Below are 24,218 nucleotides of genomic sequence, written 5' to 3'. Positions count from 1 at the left end.
CGGTTTGTCGATGGGTATAAAGCCAAGAACAGGCAGATTTGCCTTTTTCATCGAATCTGGCTCTCTTCACCTTGAATTCAGCGTGCGTTGTGTTCTTGTATTTCCCATCTCCATGCAGCTTTAGGAAGTTTTCCTTTAGTTTTGCCGGTGCTAGACTAGAATTGCTCAACTTGGCGATGCAAATCATGAATTGAGGACGCTGACTCCCATCACGTTCCCTTATACACGTGAATCCATATTGTACATATTCGTCCAACCACTCTTTTTTTGCTTGACATAGTTAGTATGAAGGAAGGGGGTACTTCCAACTCCTACTTGATATTGTATTGTAGTTATTGATTGATTATTCATTTGAATGGCCAGCTATTTTAAGATGACTAAATTGCCAACTTGTCCCTCCCATTGAATGGTGGTTCCTTGAGGTAATATATTATTTAAAATCCTCAAAAGACCCAATAAACTACATAGAGCACCACATTTTCAAGATTACAGCTGCACAACCAGGTAAATTAAAAATAGTGACATTTTGTAGATGTCCATGCGTAATGCCCAACACAATTCTGTGTAATGCAGACAATGAGGAAAGCAGGCCCAGAATCGCCTTATAATTAAGGTTTACCAGTGAAAGAGCCTATGGGTGGCCAGAGCAGGCCATCCTACCCAATAGTTTAACTCATAGTGATGAGTAAAATAGGGAGGAATGGTAGGCTGTGTTTAACAAGTGGAGATAATGAGCAGAGGTATTCATATATAACACTTCAACATAGTAAGGTTTAGATAAAAAGTGGGAGCTTTGTGTCACTTTTTTGCACAACACTAAAAGTATTTTGTAAATGTTCAATGCAGTACAAGACTTGCTGCAGAGCTCTATATAATGGTGTCATGAAAATCAGCATAAAAATGAAATGATCATTTGACACATTTTTTATTTTTTATATAAATAGTATATTTACTATTTATATAAAAAATAATAAATAATAAAAAAAGATAATAATAATAATAATAACAATAATAAAAGGAGTGGACCTAAAACAAAACGCTGTGGTACACCCTTGTAAATGGACACAGTTTCAGTGAAACAGTCATCCTATCTAATACACTGAGAAAGGCTGAAAACCAAATGACTGACTATTATCTTCTTATTTTCACTTACAGAAGAGTAGTTTAGCAGGACACAAGCCCAATGTTGCCACAGTTACTTTGAAAATGTAACTTAGTTACTTTACAGATTACTTGATTTTAAAAGTAACTTAGTTAGATTACAAGTTACTTTATTAGTTACATTCAGCAGCTGCCGACAACACCCCCGTCGCCTAAACATAAAAATGACAACTTGTTTTGCCAACACTCACTTTATTAAAAACAGCCGGAGGCCCCCCCACCCCGCGCGAACAGAGGGCTCCCCCAGCGGGCGCCGTAGCTGAGGTGATCCGCGAGACGGGACCTGCATCCAGAGTCGCTGCCGCCGACCGCCGTACCCGGTCCCCTCCAACCGGTCCCCGCCTTCCGCACCGCCGACGGACACCACCCCGCGGCCCAAGAGAAGGAAAGCCCCCGCACCAGCGACGCCGTGAGGCACCGCGGACGAGGACCTCCCCCCCCCCCCAAAAAAAACATTGAGGCGTGCCGCACACCGAGCCTCCGGCGGCGTGGAGAGGAGGGCGACAGGGCGACTGCTCCCCCAGCCGCGGCACGTGCCCAGCGGTTTAACGACAAATACCAAAATAGTAACGCAAAGTGACTTGGACAAGTAACTTTAATCTGATTACTGGTTTGGAAATAGTAACGTGTTGGATTTGTCTTTACTGGAAAAAGTGGTCAAAAAAACAAGACAAAGTTCCCAATATCCTTCCACCATCTCACAAGGCATGCAGTCCAACTAGTACCTGCAGCATTATTAGACCATAAACACAGCCTGTATGTGGTGGTTATTTGCTATTATGATTGCACAGGGACAATATTTTATAAAGTTTGTGGTATTCAATTCAATACCAGAAAAATTTAACCTCTATGATTTAAGTGAGGGATAGTATGATATAGCCTAAAGTTTAAAGCATTCTACAATCATAAATCATCTGTCAGTATTATATTTCTCCATTAATTATGACTATCTGACATTGTTGTTCTCAAAGATAATCACGGCATATGCTGGTCTCACCTCATGATATTTGTTATGTTTGGGCCAGAGACTGACCACTGGTCCTCTGTCCATCATCTTGACAATGTCCGACATGTTGATACACTTATCAAGCTCTATGACCTTCTCCGACCACTGGATCTTTGTCATTCCATGGTCAGAAAACAGCATAATGTTCAGCTGGTTCACCATGTCCTTCTCCTGCAAGAATATGAATTTCAGCAGAACCAGATGAAAACAACAACAGCAGTGGTATCTGTAATTGCAATAACAAGAGTATTGATGTTACTAACATTGATTTTGCTGATAAGTGTCTGCATGGCAAGATCCAGTTGTTGCACAGCTGTTCTGACCTGCTTAGAATCTGGACCGAAGTGATGGCCCTCCACATCTATTTTCTCATAATATATAGCTGCCATGTCTGCTTGGCCTGACCTGCGTGCGTACGCACACGCACACGCACAAACACAAAGGCATGATGTCATTATCAGGCTAGCCAACTACTACTAAGTCAATCGCTCAATCAGAATTGCTTCATCAGTTATTATTATCCTGAAATGGTAGAAATTGAGGGGCAACAGTTAATTAATTGGTCAGTTGGAATCTCTTCACCCATGTAATAAAAAAGCAGTAACTCATCAAAAATCTTTTTGGCTTTAGTTTGCCTCCATCCATCTGTCTGCCTGCGTACCAAACATTTAGCAAGTTAACACGAGGCAAATTGATTTACATCTTGAACAGAACTATTCAGCTATTAGTTTTTCTATTAACATTTAGATAATTTTGTTGTTGCTTTCACTGTAACATTTCAACTTTCAAAGCTCTGACATACAGGCTAAATATTCGATGAAAGGACATAGCAGAATACATGAGAGGGGCACGTCATTGTGTTGGTACCTCAGGACAGTGAGAGCATTCACTATTGAGTCTGTGAGGTTTATCTCCGACGGGTTGTAGACATATTCTTCGCAGAGAGATGGGCGAACACCCAGGATCTCTACCTCGCAGCCTAAAGAGATGCACACAACCAACAAGGCAGGCAAGCAAACACAAACACAAACACACACACACACACACTTCATGTTAATTATATTTTTGGGTAATATATATGGCATACAGTAGCACAAAGATCTGCAGTGGCAGAATAATAACTGACCCCTCATGGAAACTACCTGCATTTAACTGTAAACTTGTCTTACAAATTGGAAATATGGTCAGGTCTTTTTGTAAATCTGTTTTAACAAATACAGGGTTTCCACTGTGTATAATTTTCTGTCCATAATCATGAAATGACGATGACATATATCAATGCATGATTTTGTCACTTTCACCTTGCCATTCTGCCAGGAGTTTTATCGAAAGTATGTTGAAGACTGGTCAACTCATCAGGGAAGAAAGTGTTCAGGAGTCTGTTGATGTCTTATGCTGAAATATGTATTGAAGCTGGGACATGGTCCATCAATACAACAACTGAGCATTATGCATTCTCATATTCTGAAGTCTGATGTCCTGAGTTCACAATTTAAACCACTCAAGATAATTTAGTCTAGAAGTAGAATAGGAGCCAGAGCCTCAGCTATTAAGCTCCTCTCCTGTGGAATCATCTTCCAGTTTTCGTTCAGGAGGCAAACACTAGAGCTGCTCGATTAATCAAAATTTCATCTTGATTACAATTATGGGGTCAAACGATCTCCAAACTACTATAATCGAGTTAAAACGATTATTTGCCATAAAATGGCAAATAACAGGGTGTCTTGAATATATGCACCCTGCACATATTCAAGACACCCTGTGCCAGATGCAGCAACTAACGACTATTCTGATAGTCGATTAATCATCGATTATTGAAACGATTAATCAACTAATCGTATTATGAAAGACACAAATTCTCAATTGCTTTTATCTAGCCAACAGCTTTTAAATTTAGCTTGAGGTTGTTCGAGGCATGTGATGACTGAAAATAAAGACAAAGATCAAAACATCATTCAAAAAAGTCTTTTAATAAACTTTGCTGCATATTAGGGTACGCTTGGCACAAAAATAAAGAAAAATCAAGTTTTTGTCCATTTAAAACCAAGAACAGGCTAAGTGCTGATACTAAGAATAAATACAAAAAAAAGTATCCATTATCCTGTTAACAAAAGGAATGGGAAAGTATCAGCAATAAAAACATCAACTAACAAATCTACAGACTTCTTCGGACCGCATATTTGTGTAAAAAAGACGTTTGTCAGGCAATAGGATAACATTACGCTTTTAAACTAGTTAAAAAATAGTTTAAACCAAATTTTTGTAATGGATTCAAGAATCCTGCGCACAGGTATATACATTTATATATAACAACTCACAGAGGCGAGTCTGAATCGTCTATGTTACGAGGTCAAATATGCCTCCTCCTCAAATGCACATGGAAAGAGAGGTCCGCACTACAAATATTGCAGGTAGTTTTTTTGGCTTTTTTTTTTTTTTTTTTTTACTTTATGGTTCGCGATGCTGTTGCAACGTGCGCCGCCATTGGTCCATATTTTGCCGCTATTGAACATACGAGACTTTCAGAGATAGTAAGGGAGCGAGATTGCTCACTCCTCAGTTACTTCCATCAGCACCCCGGGTAAAACAACGTTTAGTTCAGCTGCACCGCACGAAAAACACGCGCTATGACGTAACCAAAGAATCATCGACGATTAAATTCCTCCACGACCATTTTTGTCATTGATTTTCGTTGTGGTCGTCGGTTAATCGTTGCACCCATACACAGAACATAACCGAGCCTCCTCCATGTTTCACAGTAGGAACAGTGTTATTTTCTTTGAATGCTTAATTTTTGCGTCTTGTCAACATAGAGCTGATGTGACTTCCCAAAAAGCTCCAGTTTTGTCTCTTCTGTTCAGAGAACATTCTCCCAGAAGCTTTGTGGCTTGTCAATATGCATTTTGGCAAATTCCAGTGTTGTTTTTTATAATTTGCTTTCAACAGTGTTGTGGTCCTCGGCCGTCTTCCATGAAATCCACTTTGGCTCAAACAGCAACAGATGGTGCGATCTGACACTGATGGACCTTGACCTTGGAGTTCACCTCTAATCTCTTTGGAAGTTGTTCTGGGCTCTTTGGTTACCATTCGTATTAATCCGTCACTTCATTTTGTCATAAATTTTCCTCTTGCGGTCACATCCAGGGAGGTTGGCTACAGTCCCGTGGACCTTAAACTTCTGAATAATATGTGCAGCTGTAGTCACATGAACATCAAGTTGCTTGGAGATGGTCTTATAGTCTTTACCTTTAACATGCTTGTCTATAATTTCCTTCTAATCTCCTGAGACCACTCTCTCCTTAGCTTTCTGCGGTCCTTGTCCAGTGTGATGCAAACCATGATAACAAACAGCATACTGACTACTTTTCACCCTTTAAATAAGCAGACTGAGTGATTACAAGTTTTAAAGACACCTGCAATGCTAATTAGAGGACACACCTTAGTTTAACATGTCCCTATGGTCAAATAATTTCAATCTTTTCTCGGGTACCATCATTTTTGTCCAGGCCATTTTCATTAGTTTGTTTTTCTAAATGATTATGTTGAACCACAGTTCAAAAGCCATGGCTGATTTTTCATTATTATTATTCATTAATTTTCAATCAATTTTTATTTATTATTACTTTTGTCAGTTTCAAGATATTCCAGTGGGTTTTTCTTTTCTTAACGGATGTTACCAACAATTTTGTCCACGTGTGTATCAATAGTCAATCGGTTTGCCTTTGTGTACAGATAAACAGAAAGGCAAAGATTTGAATATGCTCACCAGGCCAGTAGTACATGAAAACATTCTTTCCAAGCTTCTGCAGGGTGACCCATAATGGCTCTGATCCATCCCACCAAAGCGGCAGCCGGCTGTCAGAATTTGTCCCAATCAGAAACTCCTTCTCGGAGACTGCATCCCACATGTAGTTTCCGGTCATTTGATGAACATTACAGTGACGGCCTGACAAAAGTCAACATAGAGAAAATAAATTTAATATAATATCCAAAGACTGGTATAGCTTAATTTACATCCAAAAATGTCAAAAAAATGTTTTAGCCACACAGTTTCTTCACTGATCCTTAACACATACAAGGCAGTTTATGATTCATGACTGAGCATTTCCCAAATGAAACCAATGTGTTTATTTGTGCTCCAAACATCATCACATTATCAGAAGGCAGTCATCAAAATACCATTGGCCGGTTTGAACCAAATCGGGAAAATCGGCCTTCATGACAATAGATAGACGTGCGCACACACAAACGCATATACAGGACTCTATATAGTTGTGAGGACACTCATTGACATAATCCATTCCCTAGCCCCTTATCCTAACATTAACCTGTATTTCGACTCTATAAACCTGACTCTGACTCCACTCCTGAATGCCTCTTCCTTCTCCAACCTTACCTTCTTGAGTATGGCTGTGAACAAGGGTTTGTTAGTATTGTAAATCACCCTGGTGCATGATGGAACACAGCTGTCCTCACAGAAGCTGATATAAGAAGTCAAAGCCTCTGTGTACTCATCCAGACTATTAGTAGCAGTCCTGAACACATCCCAATCTGTACAGTCAAAGCACGAATGAAGCTCCTCCACAGCTTCACTGGTCCACTGCTTTGAAGTCCTCACAACAGGTTTACATAGTTTTAATTTCTGCCTGTATGCAGGAATCAAATCGAACATGGTCTGAGAGTCCCCGTGCAGCCCAGGGGACGGCGTGATAAGCACTGCTTACTGTGGTGTAACAGAGATCCAGAATATTCTCCTCTCTGGTCGGCCATTTAATAAATTGTTTATATTTGGGGAGTTCAAGGGTGAGATTTCCTTTGTTAAAGTCACAGAGGACAATCACTAAGGAGTCCGGGTTAGTCTGCTCCACACACAGTATCTGATCGGCGAGCATGCGTTGTGCCTCTTGCACGTCAGCCTGAGGTGGGATGTACACACCGACCAGAATGAATGAAGCGAACTCACGGGTTGAGTAGACGGGTTTTACACCCGTTCTCATCACAGAACGGGTGTGTTGGTTTTTTGTAGTTTCTGTAATGCAAGTGTTGTTTATCTGTGTGAAATCAACAGATGATCTGTCCGAAGTGTGTCGAGTGTGTTGTCAACATGACAAATGTGTGACGAGGCAAATCTGGGAAAAATAAATGTGAAAAAATCCCACCAGGGGAATCGATCTGCTGTGGTCCACATAAAAACTAATGAAGGGACAACGGCACTTCGCACTGCACCACTGATCAGAGTTAATAGATTCACCTGTATGTTCAGGTGAGTGTGAAGCCTGTGCACATCTTAACATGAGTTATTGTTTCAGGGAACACGCCCAGGTTAACTTGTGACAGTCAAACTGTAACCGTAAACTCAGAGTTATCGGTCACACATCACACATTTGTGCGTGTGCTTACCACACGCACAACATCATAGAAAAACGGCTGTATCCTGCACTCATATCGTCACACATTTGTCATGTTGACAACACACTCGACACACTTCGGACAGATCATCTGTTTATTTCACACAGATAAACAACACTTGCATTACAGAAACTACGAAAAACCAACACACCCATTCTGTGATGAGCGGTTGGGTTGTTTTCATTCTCTGATGACAGAACCTGATCATCGACAACAACGAGAACATCTTTTAAAATCCCGTCCGCTGACTTTAACCAGCAGTGATAGGAGGACACGTGAAGCTCTGCGCGTCCATTAGAAGCACGTTCACCAACTTAACTCATGAAAACACCGCTCGAGCTTCCGCCTTGTTGATGTGAGGGATGTTTACATGTAGCACTGGTTTGGTGTGTGTGTGTTGTAATGATCACCAGCGACATACAAAAGCACTTCGAGTGGAGCTGGTGACGCATGTGTGTTCTTCAATGCTCCCTGTGTCTCCTATGAAGAGGAGCGTCAGATTTGTAAAGCCTGGTATTACGTTTAAAGCGTTTATTCTGTGTTCGGACTATCACCAGATGACATGGGCGTTACCTTAAAGCACATCTGGTGTTATACAGCTAACAGAGTAAAGAACGAGACATTTATCTGACACGCGATGCAGATTTCAGCGACTCGGTGGCGTAGTGAGATCGTCATCAGGCTAGAAGCTTATAGTGCTTCAGCTTGTTGTTTCAAATTCCGTTCAAGGTTTTTGTACTATTTTCTTTTTTTTTTTCTACCATTTAAATGTATATTGCGGTCTCAACATGATGCTGACACGGACACATGAACTCGTGAAGGGTTTTTGTAGGATTTTTATTTCAGTAAGACCTTCAGTAGATCACCGAACTTCATACTCAGGTGCTTTGTGAAAATGACGAATCTGCCACCGGCTCTGAAAAACAGCCTCAACATCTGGAATGTCGCCAGTTGCCATGCGCGCCAGTTAAACTGGAACACCGGCGGAGACGCACAAGCGAACCAGCTCGATTACCTCTCCTCCGCCGCTTCACCGTGTGAACAAAGGTGAGCGCACCTTTGACCAGAATGACAAAAATTTCTTTAGATGAGGCAATAAAAGTCGGATATAAATTATCCGGAGTTATGTCCCAGATGTTCATAAGCATCTCTCTGGTGGAAGTGCTCCCGGTTTTTAAGCAGAAAACTGAATTGACTAACAAAACAAGACAAAACATTGCTCACCAAATCGCTGAGGCAGCCTTCCGCGGCGCCATTTTAGATCAATCTGAAACAACACAGGAAACTAAGACTTTTAAATGTGGTCATTAGATCACTGCCAACTAAGGTTATTTTAGTTAATGAACTACTCTCCGATTACAACATAGATTTATTGTCCCTCACTGAGACGTGGCTGCATCCTGATGAATATGTCAGTCTAAATCAGACCTGGGGATTCTAAGGCCCCCGGGCCGCATCCGGCCCTTTGGCTGTCTGTGACCGGCCCGCGTGAGGTCAACGGAATATTAGGAATCACACATAAATAGGTGAAAATCATGCAAAGAATACAACAAAATGTATTTTATTTTGAAGGTGCCTTTTTTTAACATCTACCTGACGTACATCCTGAATGCCCGCGAGCGGATGATGTTTTGGCGAACGGAGTTAAGAAGAGATGTGAGTTAGCTGTTAAAGTCCGCAAAAATGTCAGCCCACGTTATGACAAGAAATATCGATGGGAAAGCCGTGTGCTTAGTTTGTGGAGAAAAGATTGCTGTTTTTAAGGATTACAATTTGAACCGCCCTTACGAGACAAAGCACAGAGAGACTTTTACGGACGAAACGTAACAAGAAGGATCGAGGACATCGCGGGAAATCTCGATCTTCAGCTGCTAAAGAAAGTAGTCGATTTTGACTTTTTCTCCTTGGCTCTGGATGAGGGCTGTGATGTCCACGACACAGCCCAGTTACTCATCTTTTGAAGCGGATGCAAGATAAAGTGAGGGAAATTAACCCACAGTCATGAAAAACCTGGAAAAGTCATGGAATTGTTAAATGTTTATTTCCAGTCCTGGAAAAGTGCTTGAAAAAAATGTAATCCCAAAAGTTTTGGAGAAGTCATGGAGATTTGTTATATTCATATTTTCATGTCGTTAATTTACGCTGAGTTTTAATCAATTCATATGCTTTTAAAAGAAATACGCTCAAAATATAAGCAGGCGTACTATCTCATACTAATTGAAATGTTCGGTGGGGAAGCAGGTGAGACAATGCACTACGCCAGGGAAGTGTAGATTTAACCATGCTTGGCTACAAATGGAAATGTACATGCCATGTGTTACAACAGACGTCAATCAAACTATTGACTGATTCATTTGTGTAGTTAGAGGTTGACTGTATGCTTTGAAATTCTCATTGTTAGCTTAAATACTAAATTTAGTCTATTTTGCATGTATACACTGAGATCTCACAAAATGTCTGGTCATGGAAGGTTGGTTTAAAGATATTGAAAGTCATGGAAAAGTCTTGGAAATCCATGGGTCAAAATGTGTATGAACCCTGTGTATTATACATCAGGAGGTGTTGTGTAAGTCAGTGCTAAAAATGAATCATGTTACTGATGTTGTAACTAGGGATGAGCATAATTAATCGACGATCGATTAATTGATCATTAAGAATTTCGTTGAGGAAATTATTTTTTCATCAAGAAATACACTAATTACAGATTTGACCACGGGGGGCAGTGTTTGAAAAAAAAGCCACAGTTACCTGCGACTGGCTGCGAGTTAACGTGGATTTCCATTTCCAAAATAAACATGAAGAGGTCATGGCGAAGTGTAGAGTGGGACCATTTTGAGTTAAAAAATGACTTTACTGCGAAGCCATCCCCGAGACTGGGGGAGACGAGGAGCCTACGTTGTCTGACATGGACGAGGGGAGCGCAAAAACCGGAGCCGCGGCCAGGCTAGCGAAGTTAGCATGGAGCTACCTGTGTATCTCAGAGCGAGTTTTTCGGCGGATGGACTTACGGTCACCAGGCTGCGTTCGCGTCTGACCTCGGGGAATGTTAACATGCTCATCTTTCTCAACACAAACCCGTAGGCTGGTGCTGAGGTTGTATGTGAGTTACTGGTTATTTTTATGAAGGTTTCTCGACTCTGTGCCTTGTTTGATAGTTTCGAGTTACATCTGGCAAAACCTGTCAGACCCAAGTATTATATAGATGTGGTTAAGTTGTTGTTTAACATGATGTTTTTTATATTATTATTAATATTATTATATTATTTTGAAAAAAAAAAACGTGGGGCCGGTTGTGTTTTCTAGCACCGGCTTTTAGCTGTCGGCTCCGCTGCTTAAGATTACGGCAGCGCATATTTTTTCATCTTGTATTAAAGATCTCAATGAGGAAACACACTTTGTTTTTTCACTTCATTTTAATATAGCCTATAAATAGTGAATTTTTTTACTTGAAAATATGAATGATTAATCGAAAGTTCATCATTAATTCTCCCGACGATCGATGAAGATTATTTAATCGAACGCCCTCCCTAGTTGTAACTAAATTAGTTAACTTTATCAGAGCAAGAGCATTTAATCTCAGACAGTTTGTTGCACTTTTGGAGGAGCATGAGACTGAACATGGGGACATAGGCTACCACAAAGCTGTCAGTTGGCTCAGTCTGGACAAAGTGCTTAAAACAGTATGGGACCTGAGATCAGAGATTCAAGAGTTTTGTGAAAAGAAAGGCAAGGACATCCCAGAGCGCTCTGATGCAGACTGGATGGAAGATCTTGCATTTGCTGTTGATGTCACTGCATTAATGAATGAGCGTAATATCAAACTGCACGGCAAGGGCCTATTTGCACATGAAATGTGCAGCCTGGTGAAGGCTTTCATGAGAAAGTTGCAGTTTCTTTCAAGCCAGTTGGAGGGTAACATTCTCAACCACATGCCATATCTGTAAAAAGCCACACCATCAGTTGATCACCTCCACAGGTACACTGCTGGCAGAGCACTTTAAGTCAGTATCACTGCTGGAGTTTTATTCTTCTCTCAAAGTGGAGAACTTTTCATACTTGAGGAGGCATGCTCAGAAGATATTGGTTCTCTTTGGATCGACTGACATATGTGAACACACATTTTCTGTGATGAAGTTTAACAAATCCAGATACTGATCCTCTCTCACTGATGATCACCTGTCAGCTGTCCTTCGCATATCCACCTCAGATATTCAACCTGACTTCAGTGCACTTGTTCATGCCCAAAACAGACTTGATTTCTCTCACTTAACAAGAAAAAAAAACGCAAATGGGGTGATTAGACTATATGCAAATAGTAATAGCGCTTTGTATACAGTTAATTTAAAGCTGATCTTTGGAATACTATAAAAGTATTGCATTATTTGTTCACAACTGTTCTTTTAAATGTAGATTAAAGTGTGATTTATTGTTGGCGTTGTTACTTTGCCTGCCTTACTTTTTCATTGCCTAACCATAACATTTACTTTTACCTGTAGAAGCTTATCAAATGAATATGAGTAGAATTAAGTTCAGCTTATTGGTCCGGACCACCACAACTGTCCATGTTTCTCATGTGGCTCCTCGGGAAAATTAATTGCCCACCCCTGGTCTAAATGAATCTACTCCCCCCAGTCATATAAATTCACAGGTTCCCAGAGAATTTGGGCGAGGAGGTGGAGTTGCTGCTATTTTTAACTCAATTAATCCTAAACCTAAACTCAGCTATAACTCATTTGAATGTCTTGTTCTTAGTCTTCCACGCTGATCTAGGAAACAACCATAAACTATCATATTAGCTGTAGTTTACAGTGCTCCGGGGGCTTATCCCGAATTTTGTACCGATTTCCCTGAGTTTTTATCAAGAAAATCCTAAGACCAATAATAGTATACAATAATTATTATTGTTGGTAATATTCATGTTGACAATAATAAAGATAGCCTTAGCGTAGCATTTATTTCAATACTAGACTCAATTGGTTTCAGTCAGTGTGTACACCAACCTACTCGTTGTTACCATACACTTGGCCTTGTATTTTTGTACAGTGTTGAATTGAACATTTAACAGTACTTCTGCGCAATCCAGTTCTTTCAGACCATAATTTAATAACCTTTGATTTTCCCAAAACTGAATATATGCCAGTAATAAAAAACTAATTTTCTAGATTTCTACTTGATAGTGCTGTAGCTAAATTTAAGGAAATAATTCCAACTAGGGCTACGTTGTAGCACTGGCGGGCCCGAGCACCCGCAGGTTGAAGCCGGTTGCGGTCGGTGGAGAGAGCGATCGATGACTAAGCGCATGTCTCCGCGTTGCATCCATTTTGCGCTCTGCGGCAGTAGGTCTGCCAGTAGGTGGCGCCATCACAATTATTACACACAGACATATAGATCTGTTCAAGTAGCCTCTCTGATATAGCATGAGCAATTTTGTGTCAATTGGACAATTTTACCACAACGTAATTTTCACACTGATTAGTAGGTGGCGCTATGACCCTGAACTAATATTTATATGTGGAGCTTTTCAGATCAGTATTGTGATTATAGGTCAGTAGTTTGGAGCCGGTTGGATAATGCAGAGTGGATTAACAAAGTACTTCCTGTTTCCTGGCGAAGCGAGTAGGTGGCGCTATTACACTGAGGAAATATTGACACACAGAGCTGTTCAGGCTTGTACTATTATCATGTGTCAGAAGTGTGGTAGTAATAGGACAATGCACAGTGGACTTATGAAAACATCGCCTCATCTGGCGAAGGATGATCCTTCGCCAAACATCAATGTTTACATGGTTTGAGGAAATGTCACATTTCTGACCTGGATCCAATGACTTGACTGAGGTAATTTGAGCTGTATATTGTAAAGCAGCCAGGAGCAGTTCATCAAAATATAAAACATGTCACTTCCTGTAGCCACCAGGGGGCGCTGTGATTTCAAATCATGATTTCTGTGTAGATGTCATCAGGCCGGGACTCTTGTCTTACATGTCTAGTTTGGACTCGATTGGACCATGTATGTTCGAGATACAGATGCTCGTGTTTTGATGGCGTTTAATCAAACTTTGACGCCACGCCACGGTCACACAGTGTGATGGAAAAAAAATCCCATAGTCACTTTTTTTCTTAATCTTGTTTTGATGACACTCATCTGAATTTGAAGTTGATCAGATGAAAGCTCTACGACAAGTACATCAAAGAAAAAATGGGGAATATGGCTAAAATGGCCACTAAATTCAAAATGGCGGTTTTTCTGTTTAGTCTAGCATATCTATCCAAGAGACTTATTTGTTTGTTATAAAAAGACACATGCCCAAAACGATTTTTGTACATGTTGGCCAATCGTAGTGTCGGGGCTGCCCATTAGGGGGCGCTGGTCAGTTTTTTTGCCACGCCCATTCCTTGAAACCATTTGAATATCTTCAGGGGGGGGATTTTGCTAAACACATGTAGTTTGAGTGAGATAGAACCATTTACACTGAAGTTACAGCAATTTCGTGTTTCACGGCGAGTTGATGAACTTTGATGCCCCGCCATTAATATGGCGTTTGACGAAAAGTTACAGTTATCTTATGCCTTCATTATCAATGTCTTGAGACCCATTTGATAAAGTTTGACATGGTTGAGGTCAATGGATGAGGAGAAATACATCCAAGTGTAAGACATTGAAAAAAACAAACATTTCCTGTTGCCACCAGGGGGCGCTGTGATTTCAAGTCATAATTTCTGTGTAGATGTCATCAGGTCAGGACTCTTGTCTTACATGTCTACTTTGGACTCGGTTGGACCATGTATGTTCGAGATACAGATGCTCGTGTTTTGATGGCGTTTAATCAAACTTTGACGCCACGCCACGGTCACACGGTGTGACGAAAAAAAATTCCCTTGATCATTTTTTTCTCAATGTTGTTGTGATGACACTCATCTGAATTTTTAGTTGATCAGATGAAAGCTCTACGACAAGTACATAAAACAAAAAAAGTGGAATATGGCTAAAAAGAACACTAAATTCAAAATGGCAGACTTCCTGTTGCTTTTTTCATAATGCTCCTTGAGACTTTTTTTCATGACTGGTCACGATAAACCTATGTCCCGATTTTGGTGAAGATCGAAGAAGGGGAAACCTAGGGGCTGGTTCCAGGGGGCGCTGTTGAGCCATTTTGCCACGCCCAATCCAAATTTCTCCAGAATACTAAAATATCCGCAGACCTTGAATTTCCTGCAAAGTTTCACAACTTTTTGAGCATGTCTAGACCCTGAAAAAGCCCCCCAAAGGGAAATAATAATAACTAGGGCTACGTTGTAGCACTTGCGGGCCCGAGCACCCGCACGTTGAATCCTGTTGCGGTCGGTGGAGAGAGCGATCGATGACCAAGCGCACATCATCGATCGAGCATGCACTTCTCCACGTTGCATGCGTTTTGCGCTCTGCGGCAGTAGGTTTGCCAGTAGGTGGTCGCCATCACTATTATTACGCACAGACATATATATCTGTTCATGTAGGCGCTCTGATGTAGCGTGAGCAATTTTGTGTCAATTGGACAATGTTTCCGCAACTTAATTTTCACACTGATCAATAGGTGGCGCTATGATCCTGAACTAATATTTATAGGTGGAGCTGTTCAGATCAGTATTGTGATCATAGGTCAGTAGTTTGGAGCCGGTTGGATAATGCAGAGTGGATTAACAAAGTTCCTGTTTCCTGGTGAATCAGTAGGTGGCGCTATGACACTGAGGAAATATTGACACATAGAGCTGTTCAGGCTTGGACTCTGACCATGTGACAGAAGTTTTGTAGTGATAGGACAATGCACAGTGGAGTTATGATAACATCGTGTCCTTTGGCGAAGGAAAATCCTTCGCCGCACATCAATGTTTACACGGTTTGAGGAAACGTCACAATTCTGACCATGATCTAAAGACTTGACTGATCTGATTTGAGCTGTATATTGTAAATCAGCCAGGAGAAGTTCATCAAAGTATAAAACATGTCACTTCCTGTAGCCACCAGGGGGCGCTGTAATTTCAAGTCATAATTTCTGTGTAGATGTCATCAGGATGGCACCCTTGTCTTACATGTCTAGTTTGGACTCGATTGGACAATGTATGTCCGAGATACAGAACCTCGTGTTTTGATGGCGTTTAATCAAACTCAAGACGCCACGCCACGGTCACACGGTGTGACGAAAGGTCAATCTCTTAATCACTTTTTATCTCCATCTTGTTGTGATGGCACTGATCTTAATTTGAAGTTAATCTGATGAAAGCCCTGGGACAAGTGCATCAAGTAAAAATGTGGAATATGGAAAAAAATGGCCACTTAATCCAAAATGGCGGCCTCCCTGTTTGGTCAAGCATACCTATCCAAGATATTTTTTTGTTTGTTATGAAACGACACATGTCCAGATAGATTTGTATAAATGTCGGCCATCGTAGTGCCGGGGTTGCCCTATAGGGGGCGCTGGTCAGTTTTTTTGCCACGCCCATTTCTTAAAACCATATGAATATCTTCAGGGGGGGGCTGTTGTTACACACATGTAGTTTGAGAGAGATAGAATCATGAACACTGAAGTTACAGTAATTTCGTGTTTCACGGCGAGTTGATGAACTTTAATGCCACGCCATTTATATGGCGTTTGACGAAAAGTCACGGTAATCTTATGTCTTCATTGTCAATGTCTTGGGACCCATTTGATACAGTTTGACATGGTTGAGGTCAGTGGATGAGGAGAAATTCATCCAAGTGTAAGACAAGCAAAAAACAAGACATTTCCTGTTGCCACCAGGGGGCGCTGCGGTTTTAAGTCCTCATTTATGCATAGATGTCATCAGGCGGGGACTATTGTCTTACATGTCTAGTTTGGACCTGATTGGAACATGTATGTCCGAGATACAGATGCCCGTGTTTTGATGGCGTGTAACCAATTTTTAACGCCATGCCACGGTCACACGGTGTGATAAAAAAAAAATCCCTCAATCATTTTTTATCTCCATCTTGTTGTGATGACACTCATCTGAATTTGAAGTTGATCTGATGAAAGCCCTGGGACAAGTACGTAAAAGTAAAAATGTGGGATATTGCCAAAATGGCCACTAAAAGCAAAATGGCGGACTTCCTGTTGCGTTTTTCATAATGCTCCATGAGACTTTTTTTCATGACTGGTCACGATACACCTATATCCAGATTTTGATGAAAATCCGTTATGTGGAAACCTAGGGGCTGGTTCCAGGGGGCGCTGTAGAGCCATTTTGCCACGCCCAATTCCAATTACTCCAGAATACTAAAATATCCGCAGACCTTGAATTTCCTGCAAAGTTTCATAACTTTTTGAGCATGTCTAGACCCTGAAAAAGCCCCCCAAAGGGAAATAATAATAACTAGGGCTACGTTGTAGCACTTGCGGGCCCGAGCACCCGCACGTTGAAGCCTGTTGCGGTCGGTGGAGAGAGCGATCGATGACCAAGCGCACATCATCGATCGAGCATGCACTTCTCCACGTTGCATGCGTTTTGCGCTCTGCGGCAGTAGGTTTGCCAGTAGGTGGCGCCATCACTATTATTACGCACAGACATATAGATCTGTTCAAGTAGGCGCTCTGATGTAGCGTGAGAAATTTTGTGTCAATTGGACAATGTTTCCGCAACTTAATTTTCACACTGATCAATAGGTGGCGCTATGATCCTGAACTAATATTCATATATGGAGCTGTTCTATTCAGGATTGTGATCATAGGTCAGTAGTTTGGAGCCGGTTGGATAATGCAGAGTGGATTAACAAAGTACTTCCTGTTTCCTGGCGAATCAGTAGGTGGCGCTATGACACTGAGGAAATATTGACACATAGAGCTGTTCAGGCTTGGACTCTGACCATGTGACAGAAGTTTTGTAGTGACAGGACAATGCACAGTGGAGTTATGATAACATTGTGTCCTTTGGCGAAGGAAAATCCTTCGCCGCACATCAATGTTTACACGGTTTGAGGAAACGTCACAATTCTGACCATGATCTAATGACTTGACTGATCTGATTTGAGCTGTATATTGTAAATCAGCCAGGAGCAGTTCATCAAAGTATAAAACATGTCACTTCCTGTAGCCACCAAGGGGCGCTGTAATTTCAAGTCATAATTTCTGTGTAGATGTCATCAGGATGGCACCCTTGTCTGACATGTCTAATTTGGACTCGATTGGACAATGTATGTCCGAGATACAGAACCTCGTGTTTTGATGGCGTTTAATCAAACTCAAGACGCCACGCCATGGTCACACAGTGTGACGAAAGGTCAATCTCTTAATCACTTTTTATCTCCATCTTGTTGTGATGGCACTGATCTTAATTTGAAGTTAATCTGATGAAAGCCCTGGGACAAGTGCATCAAGTAAAAATGTGGAATATGGAAAAAAAATGGCCACTTAATCCAAAATGGCGGCCTCCCTGTTTGGTCAAGCATACCTATCCAAGATATTTTTTTGTTTGTTATGAAACGACACATGTCCCGATAGATTTGTATAAATGTCGGCCATCGTAGTGCCGGGGTTGCCCTATAGGGGGCGCTGGTCAGTTTTTTTGCCACGCCCATTTCTTAAAACCATATGAATATCTTCAGGGGGGGGCTGTTGTTACACACATGAAGTTTGAGAGAGATAGAATCATGAACACTGAAGTTACAGCAATTTCGTGTTTCACGGCGAGTTGATGAACTTTAATGCCACGCCATTCATATGGCGTTTGACGAAAAGTCACGGTAATCTTATGTCTTCATTGTCAATGTCTTGGGACCCATTTGATACAGTTTGACATGGTTGAGGTCAGTGGATGAGGAGAAATTCATCCAAGTGTAAGACAAGCAAAAAACAAGACATTTCCTGTTGCCACCAGGGGGCGCTGCGGTTTTAAGTCATCATTTATGCATAGATGTCATCAGGCGGGGACTATTGTCTTACATGTCTAGTTTGGACTTGATTGGAACATGTATGTCCGAGATACAGATGCCCGTGTTTTGATGGCGTGTAACCAATTTTTAACGCCATGCCACGGTCACACGGTGTGATAAAAAAAAAATCCCTCAATCATTTTTTATCTCCATCTTGTTGTGATGACACTCATCTGAATGTGAAATTGATCTGATGAAAGCCCTGGGACAAGTACGTAAAAGTAAAAATGTGGGATATTGCCAAAATGGCCACTAAAAGCAAAATGGCGGACTTCCTGTTGCTTTTTTCATAATGCTCCATGAGACTTTTTTTCATGACTGGTCACGATACACCTATATCCAGATTTTGATGAAAATCCGTTATGTGGAAACCTAGGGGCTGGTTCCAGGGGGCGCTGTAGAGCCATTTTGCCATGCCCAATTCCAATTACTCCAGAATACTAAAATATCCGCAGACCTTGAATTTCCTGCAAAGTTTCATAACTTTTTGAGCATGTCTAGACCCTGAAAAAGCCCCCCAAAGGGAAATAATAATAATAATAATAATAATAATAATAATAATAATAACTAGGGCTACGTTGTAGCACTTGCGGGCCCGAGCACCCGCACGTTGAAGCCTGTTGCGGTCGGTGGAGAGAGCGATCGATGACCAAGCGCACATCATCGATCGAGCATGCACTTCTCCACGTTGCATGCGTTTTGCGCTCTGCGGCAGTAGGTTTGCCAGTAGGTGGCGCCATCACTATTATTACGCACAGACATATACATCTGTTCAAGTAGGCGCTCTGATGTAGCGTGAGAAATTTTGTGTCAATTGGACAATGTTTCCGCAACTTAATTTTCACACTGATCAATAGGTGGCGCTATGATCCTGAACTAATATTCATATATGGAGCTGTTCTATTCAGGATTGTGATCATAGGTCAGTAGTTTGGAGCCGGTTGGATAATGCAGAGTGGATTAACAAAGTACTTCCTGTTTCCTGGCGAATCAGTAGGTGGCGCTATGACACTGAGGAAATATTGACACATAGAGCTGTTCAGGCTTGGACTCTGACCATGTGACAGAAGTTTGTAGTGATAGGACAATGCACAGTTGAGTTATGATAACATCGTGTCCTTTGGCGAAGGAAAATCCTTCGCCGCACATCAATGTTTACACGGTTTGAGGAAACGTCACAATTCTGACCATGATCTAATGACTTGACTGATCTGATTTGAGCTGTATATTGTAAATCTGCCAGGAGCAGTTCATCAAAGTATAAAACATGTCACTTCCTGTAGCCACCAGGGGGCGCTGTAATTTCAAGTAATAATTTCTGTGTAGATGTCATCAGGATGGCACCCTTGTCTTACATGTCTAGTTTGGACTCGATTGGACAATGTATGTCCGAGATACAGAACCTCGTGTTTTGATGGCGTTTAATCAAACTCAAGACGCCACGCCACGGTCACACGGTGTGACGAAAGGTCAATCTCTTAATCACTTTTTATCTCCATCTTGTTGTGATGGCACTGATCTTAATTTGAAGTTAATCTGATGAAAGCCCTGGGACAAGTGCATCAAGTAAAAATGTGGAATATGGAAAAAAAATGGCCACTTAATCCAAAATGGCGGCCTCCCTGTTTGGTCAAGCATACCTATCCAAGATATTTTTTTGTTTGTTATGAAACGACACATGTCCCGATAGATTTGTATAAATGTCGGCCATCGTAGTGCCGGGGTTGCCCTATAGGGGGCGCTGGTCAGTTTTTTTGCCACGCCCATTTCTTAAAACCATATGAATATCTTCAGGGGGGGGCTGTTGTTACACACATGTAGTTTGAGAGAGATAGAATCATGAACACTGAAGTTACAGCAATTTCGTGTTTCACGGCGAGTTGATGAACTTTAATGCCACGCCATTCATATGGCGTTTGACGAAAAGTCACGGTAATCTTATGTCTTCATTGTCAATGTCTTGGGACCCATTTGATACAGTTTGACATGGTTGAGGTCAGTGTATGAGGAGAAATTCATCCAAGTGTAAGACAAGCAAAAAACAAGACATTTCCTGTTGCCACCAGGGGGCGCTGCGGATTTAAGTCATCATTTATGCATAGATGTCATCAGGCGGGGACTATTGTCTTACATGTCTAGTTTGGACTTGATTGGAACATGTATGTCCAAGATACAGATGCCCGTGTTTTGATGGCGTGTAACCAATTTTTAACGCCATGCCACGGTCACACGGTGTGATAAAAAAAAAATCCCTCAATCATTTTTTATCTCCATCTTGTTGTGATGACACTCATCTGAATTTGAAGTTGATCTGATGAAAGCCCTGGGACAAGTACGTAAAAGTAAAAATGTGGGATATTGCCAAAATGGCCACTAAAAGCAAAATGGCGGACTTCCTGTTGCGTTTTTCATAATGCTCCATTATTAGGGCTACAAGTGCTACAACGTGCAACGTTGTAGCACTTGCGGGCCCGAGCACCCGCACGTTGAAGCCTGTTGCGGTCGGTGGAGAGAGCGATCGATGACCAAGCGCACATCATCGATCGAGCATGCACTTCTCCACGTTGCATGCGTTTTGCGCTCTGCGGCAGTAGGTTTGCCAGTAGGTGGCGCCATCACTATTATTACGCACAGACATATATATCTGTTCATGTAGGCGCTCTGATGTAGCGTGAGCAATTTTGTGTCAATTGGACAATGTTTCCGCAACTTAATTTTCACACTGATCAATAGGTGGCGCTATGATCCTGAACTAATATTCATATATGGAGCTGTTCTATTCAGGATTGTGATCATAGGTCAGTAGTTTGGAGCCGGTTGGATAATGCAGAGTGGATTAACAAAGTACTTCCTGTTTCCTGGCGAATCAGTAGGTGGCGCTATGACACTGAGGAAATATTGACACATAGAGCTGTTCAGGCTTGGACTCTGACCATGTGACAGAAGTTGTGTAGTGATAGGACAATGCACAGTGGAGTTATGATAACATCGTGTCCTTTGGCGAAGGAAAATCCTTCGCCGCACATCAATGTTTACACGGTTTGAGGAAACGTCACAATTCTGACCATGATCTAATGACTTGACTGATCTGATTTGAGCTGTATATTGTAAATCAGCCAGGAGCAGTTCATCAAAGTATAAAACATGTCACTTCCTGTAGCCACCAGGGGGCGCTGTAATTTCAAGTCATAATTTCTGTGTAGATGTCATCAGGATGGCACCCTTGTCTTACATGTCTAGTTTGGACTCGATTGGACAATGTATGTCCGAGATACAGAACCTCGTGTTTTGATGGCGTTTAATCAAACTCAAGACGCCACGCCACGGTCACACGGTGTGACGAAAGGTCAATCTCTTAATCACTTTTTATCTCCATCTTGTTGTGATGGCACTGATCTTAATTTGAAGTTAATCTGATGAAAGCCCTGGGACAAGTGCATCAAGTAAAAATGTGGAATATGGAAAAAAATGGCCACTTAATCCAAAATGGCGGCCTCCCTGTTTGGTCAAGCATACCTATCCAAGATATTTTTTTGTTTGTTATGAAACGACACATGTCCCGATAGATTTGTATAAATGTCGGCCATCGTAGTGCCGGGGTTGCCCTATAGGGGGCGCTGGTCAGTTTTTTTGCCACGCCCATTTCTTAAAACCATATGAATATCTTCAGGGGGGGGCTGTTGTTACACACATGTAGTTTGAGAGAGATAGAATCATGAACACTGAAGTTACAGTAATTTCGTGTTTCACGGCGAGTTGATGAACTTTAATGCCACGCCATTTATATGGCGTTTGACGAAAAGTCACGGTAATCTTATGTCTTCATTGTCAATGTCTTGGGACCCATTTGATACAGTTTGACATGGTTGAGGTCAGTGGATGAGGAGAAATTCATCCAAGTGTAAGACAAGCAAAAAACAAGACATTTCCTGTTGCCACCAGGGGGCGCTGCGGTTTTAAGTCCTCATTTATGCATAGATGTCATCAGGCGGGGACTATTGTCTTACATGTCTAGTTTGGACCTGATTGGAACATGTATGTCCGAGATACAGATGCCCGTGTTTTGATGGCGTGTAACCAATTTTTAACGCCATGCCACGGTCACACGGTGTGATAAAAAAAAAATCCCTCAATCATTTTTTATCTCCATCTTGTTGTGATGACACTCATCTGAATTTGAAGTTGATCTGATGAAAGCCCTGGGACAAGTACGTAAAAGTAAAAATGTGGGATATTGCCAAAATGGCCACTAAAAGCAAAATGGCGGACTTCCTGTTGCGTTTTTCATAATGCTCCATGAGACTTTTTTTCATGACTGGTCACGATACACCTATATCCAGATTTTGATGAAAATCCGTTATGTGGAAACCTAGGGGCTGGTTCCAGGGGGCGCTGTAGAGCCATTTTGCCACGCCCAATTCCAATTACTCCAGAATACTAAAATATCCGCAGACCTTGAATTTCCTGCAAAGTTTCATAACTTTTTGAGCATGTCTAGACCCTGAAAAAGCCCCCCAAAGGGAAATAATAATAACTAGGGCTACGTTGTAGCACTTGCGGGCCCGAGCACCCGCACGTTGAAGCCTGTTGCGGTCGGTGGAGAGAGCGATCGATGACCAAGCGCACATCATCGATCGAGCATGCACTTTTCCACGTTGCATGCGTTTTGCGCTCTGCGGCAGTAGGTTTGCCAGTAGGTGGCGCCATCACTATTATTACGCACAGACATATATATCTGTTCATGTAGGCGCTCTGATGTAGCGTGAGCAATTTTGTGTCAATTGGACAATGTTAACACAACTTAATTTTCACACTGATCAGTAGGTTGCGCTATGACCCTGAACTAATATTTATATGTGGAGCTGTTCAGATCAGTATTGTGATCATAGGTCAGTAGTTTGGAGCCGGTTGGATAATGCAGAGTGGATTAACAAAGTACTTCCTGTTTCCTGGCGAATCAGTAGGTGGCGCTATGACACTGAGGAAATATTGACACATAAAGCTGTTCAGGCTTGGACTCTGACCATGTGACAGAAGTTTTGTAGTGATAGGACAATGCACAGTGGAGTTATGATAACATCGTGTCCTTTGGCGAAGGAAAATCCTTCGCCGCACATCAATGTTTACACGGTTTGAGGAAACGTCACAATTCTGACCATGATCTAATGACTTGACTGATCTGATTTGAGCTGTATATTGTAAATCAGCCAGGAGCAGTTCATCAAAGTATAAAACATGTCACTTCCTGTAGCCACCAGGGGGCGCTGTAATTTCAAGTCATAATTTCTGTGTAGATGTCATCAGGATGGCACCCTTGTCTTACATGTCTAGTTTGGACTCGATTGGACAATGTATGTCCGAGATACAGAACCTCGTGTTTTGATGGCGTTTAATCAAACTCAAGACGCCACGCCACGGTCACACGGTGTGACGAAAGGTCAATCTCTTAATCACTTTTTATCTCCATCTTGTTGTGATGGCACTGATCTTAATTTGAAGTTAATCTGATGAAAGCCCTGGGACAAGTGCATCAAGTAAAAATGTGGAATATGGAAAAAAAATGGCCACTTAATCCAAAATGGCGGCCTCCCTGTTTGGTCAAGCATACCTATCCAAGATATTTTTTTGTTTGTTATGAAACGACACATGTCCCGATAGATTTGTATAAATGTCGGCCATCGTAGTGCCGGGGTTGCCCTATAGGGGGCGCTGGTCAGT

The 24,218-nt window shown here is 41.7% G+C and overlaps 1 protein-coding gene across 1 annotated transcript in view; it reads right to left on the bottom strand.

The window, feature by feature from the left end:
* enpp6 (ectonucleotide pyrophosphatase/phosphodiesterase 6) overlaps positions 1-24,218 on the bottom strand; it is an 83,286-nt gene that overhangs the window by 4,272 nt on the left and 54,796 nt on the right. Inside the window, exons 2-5 of the mRNA XM_062393418.1 lie at positions 5,934-6,113; positions 3,035-3,146; positions 2,431-2,572; positions 2,159-2,338 (exon numbers count right to left, since the gene is read on the bottom strand). Of these exons, the coding sequence (XP_062249402.1) occupies positions 2,159-2,338; positions 2,431-2,572; positions 3,035-3,146; positions 5,934-6,113 (614 nt within the window). The remainder of the gene's footprint in view (positions 1-2,158; positions 2,339-2,430; positions 2,573-3,034; positions 3,147-5,933; positions 6,114-24,218) is intronic.

This window comes from Platichthys flesus, chromosome 8 (assembly GCF_949316205.1).
Source record: "Platichthys flesus chromosome 8, fPlaFle2.1, whole genome shotgun sequence".
NCBI classification, from domain to species: Eukaryota; Metazoa; Chordata; class Actinopteri; order Pleuronectiformes; family Pleuronectidae; genus Platichthys; species Platichthys flesus.
The sequence above is the reverse complement of the archived record's forward strand: the minus strand, read 5'-3'. Positions and strand labels throughout refer to the sequence as shown.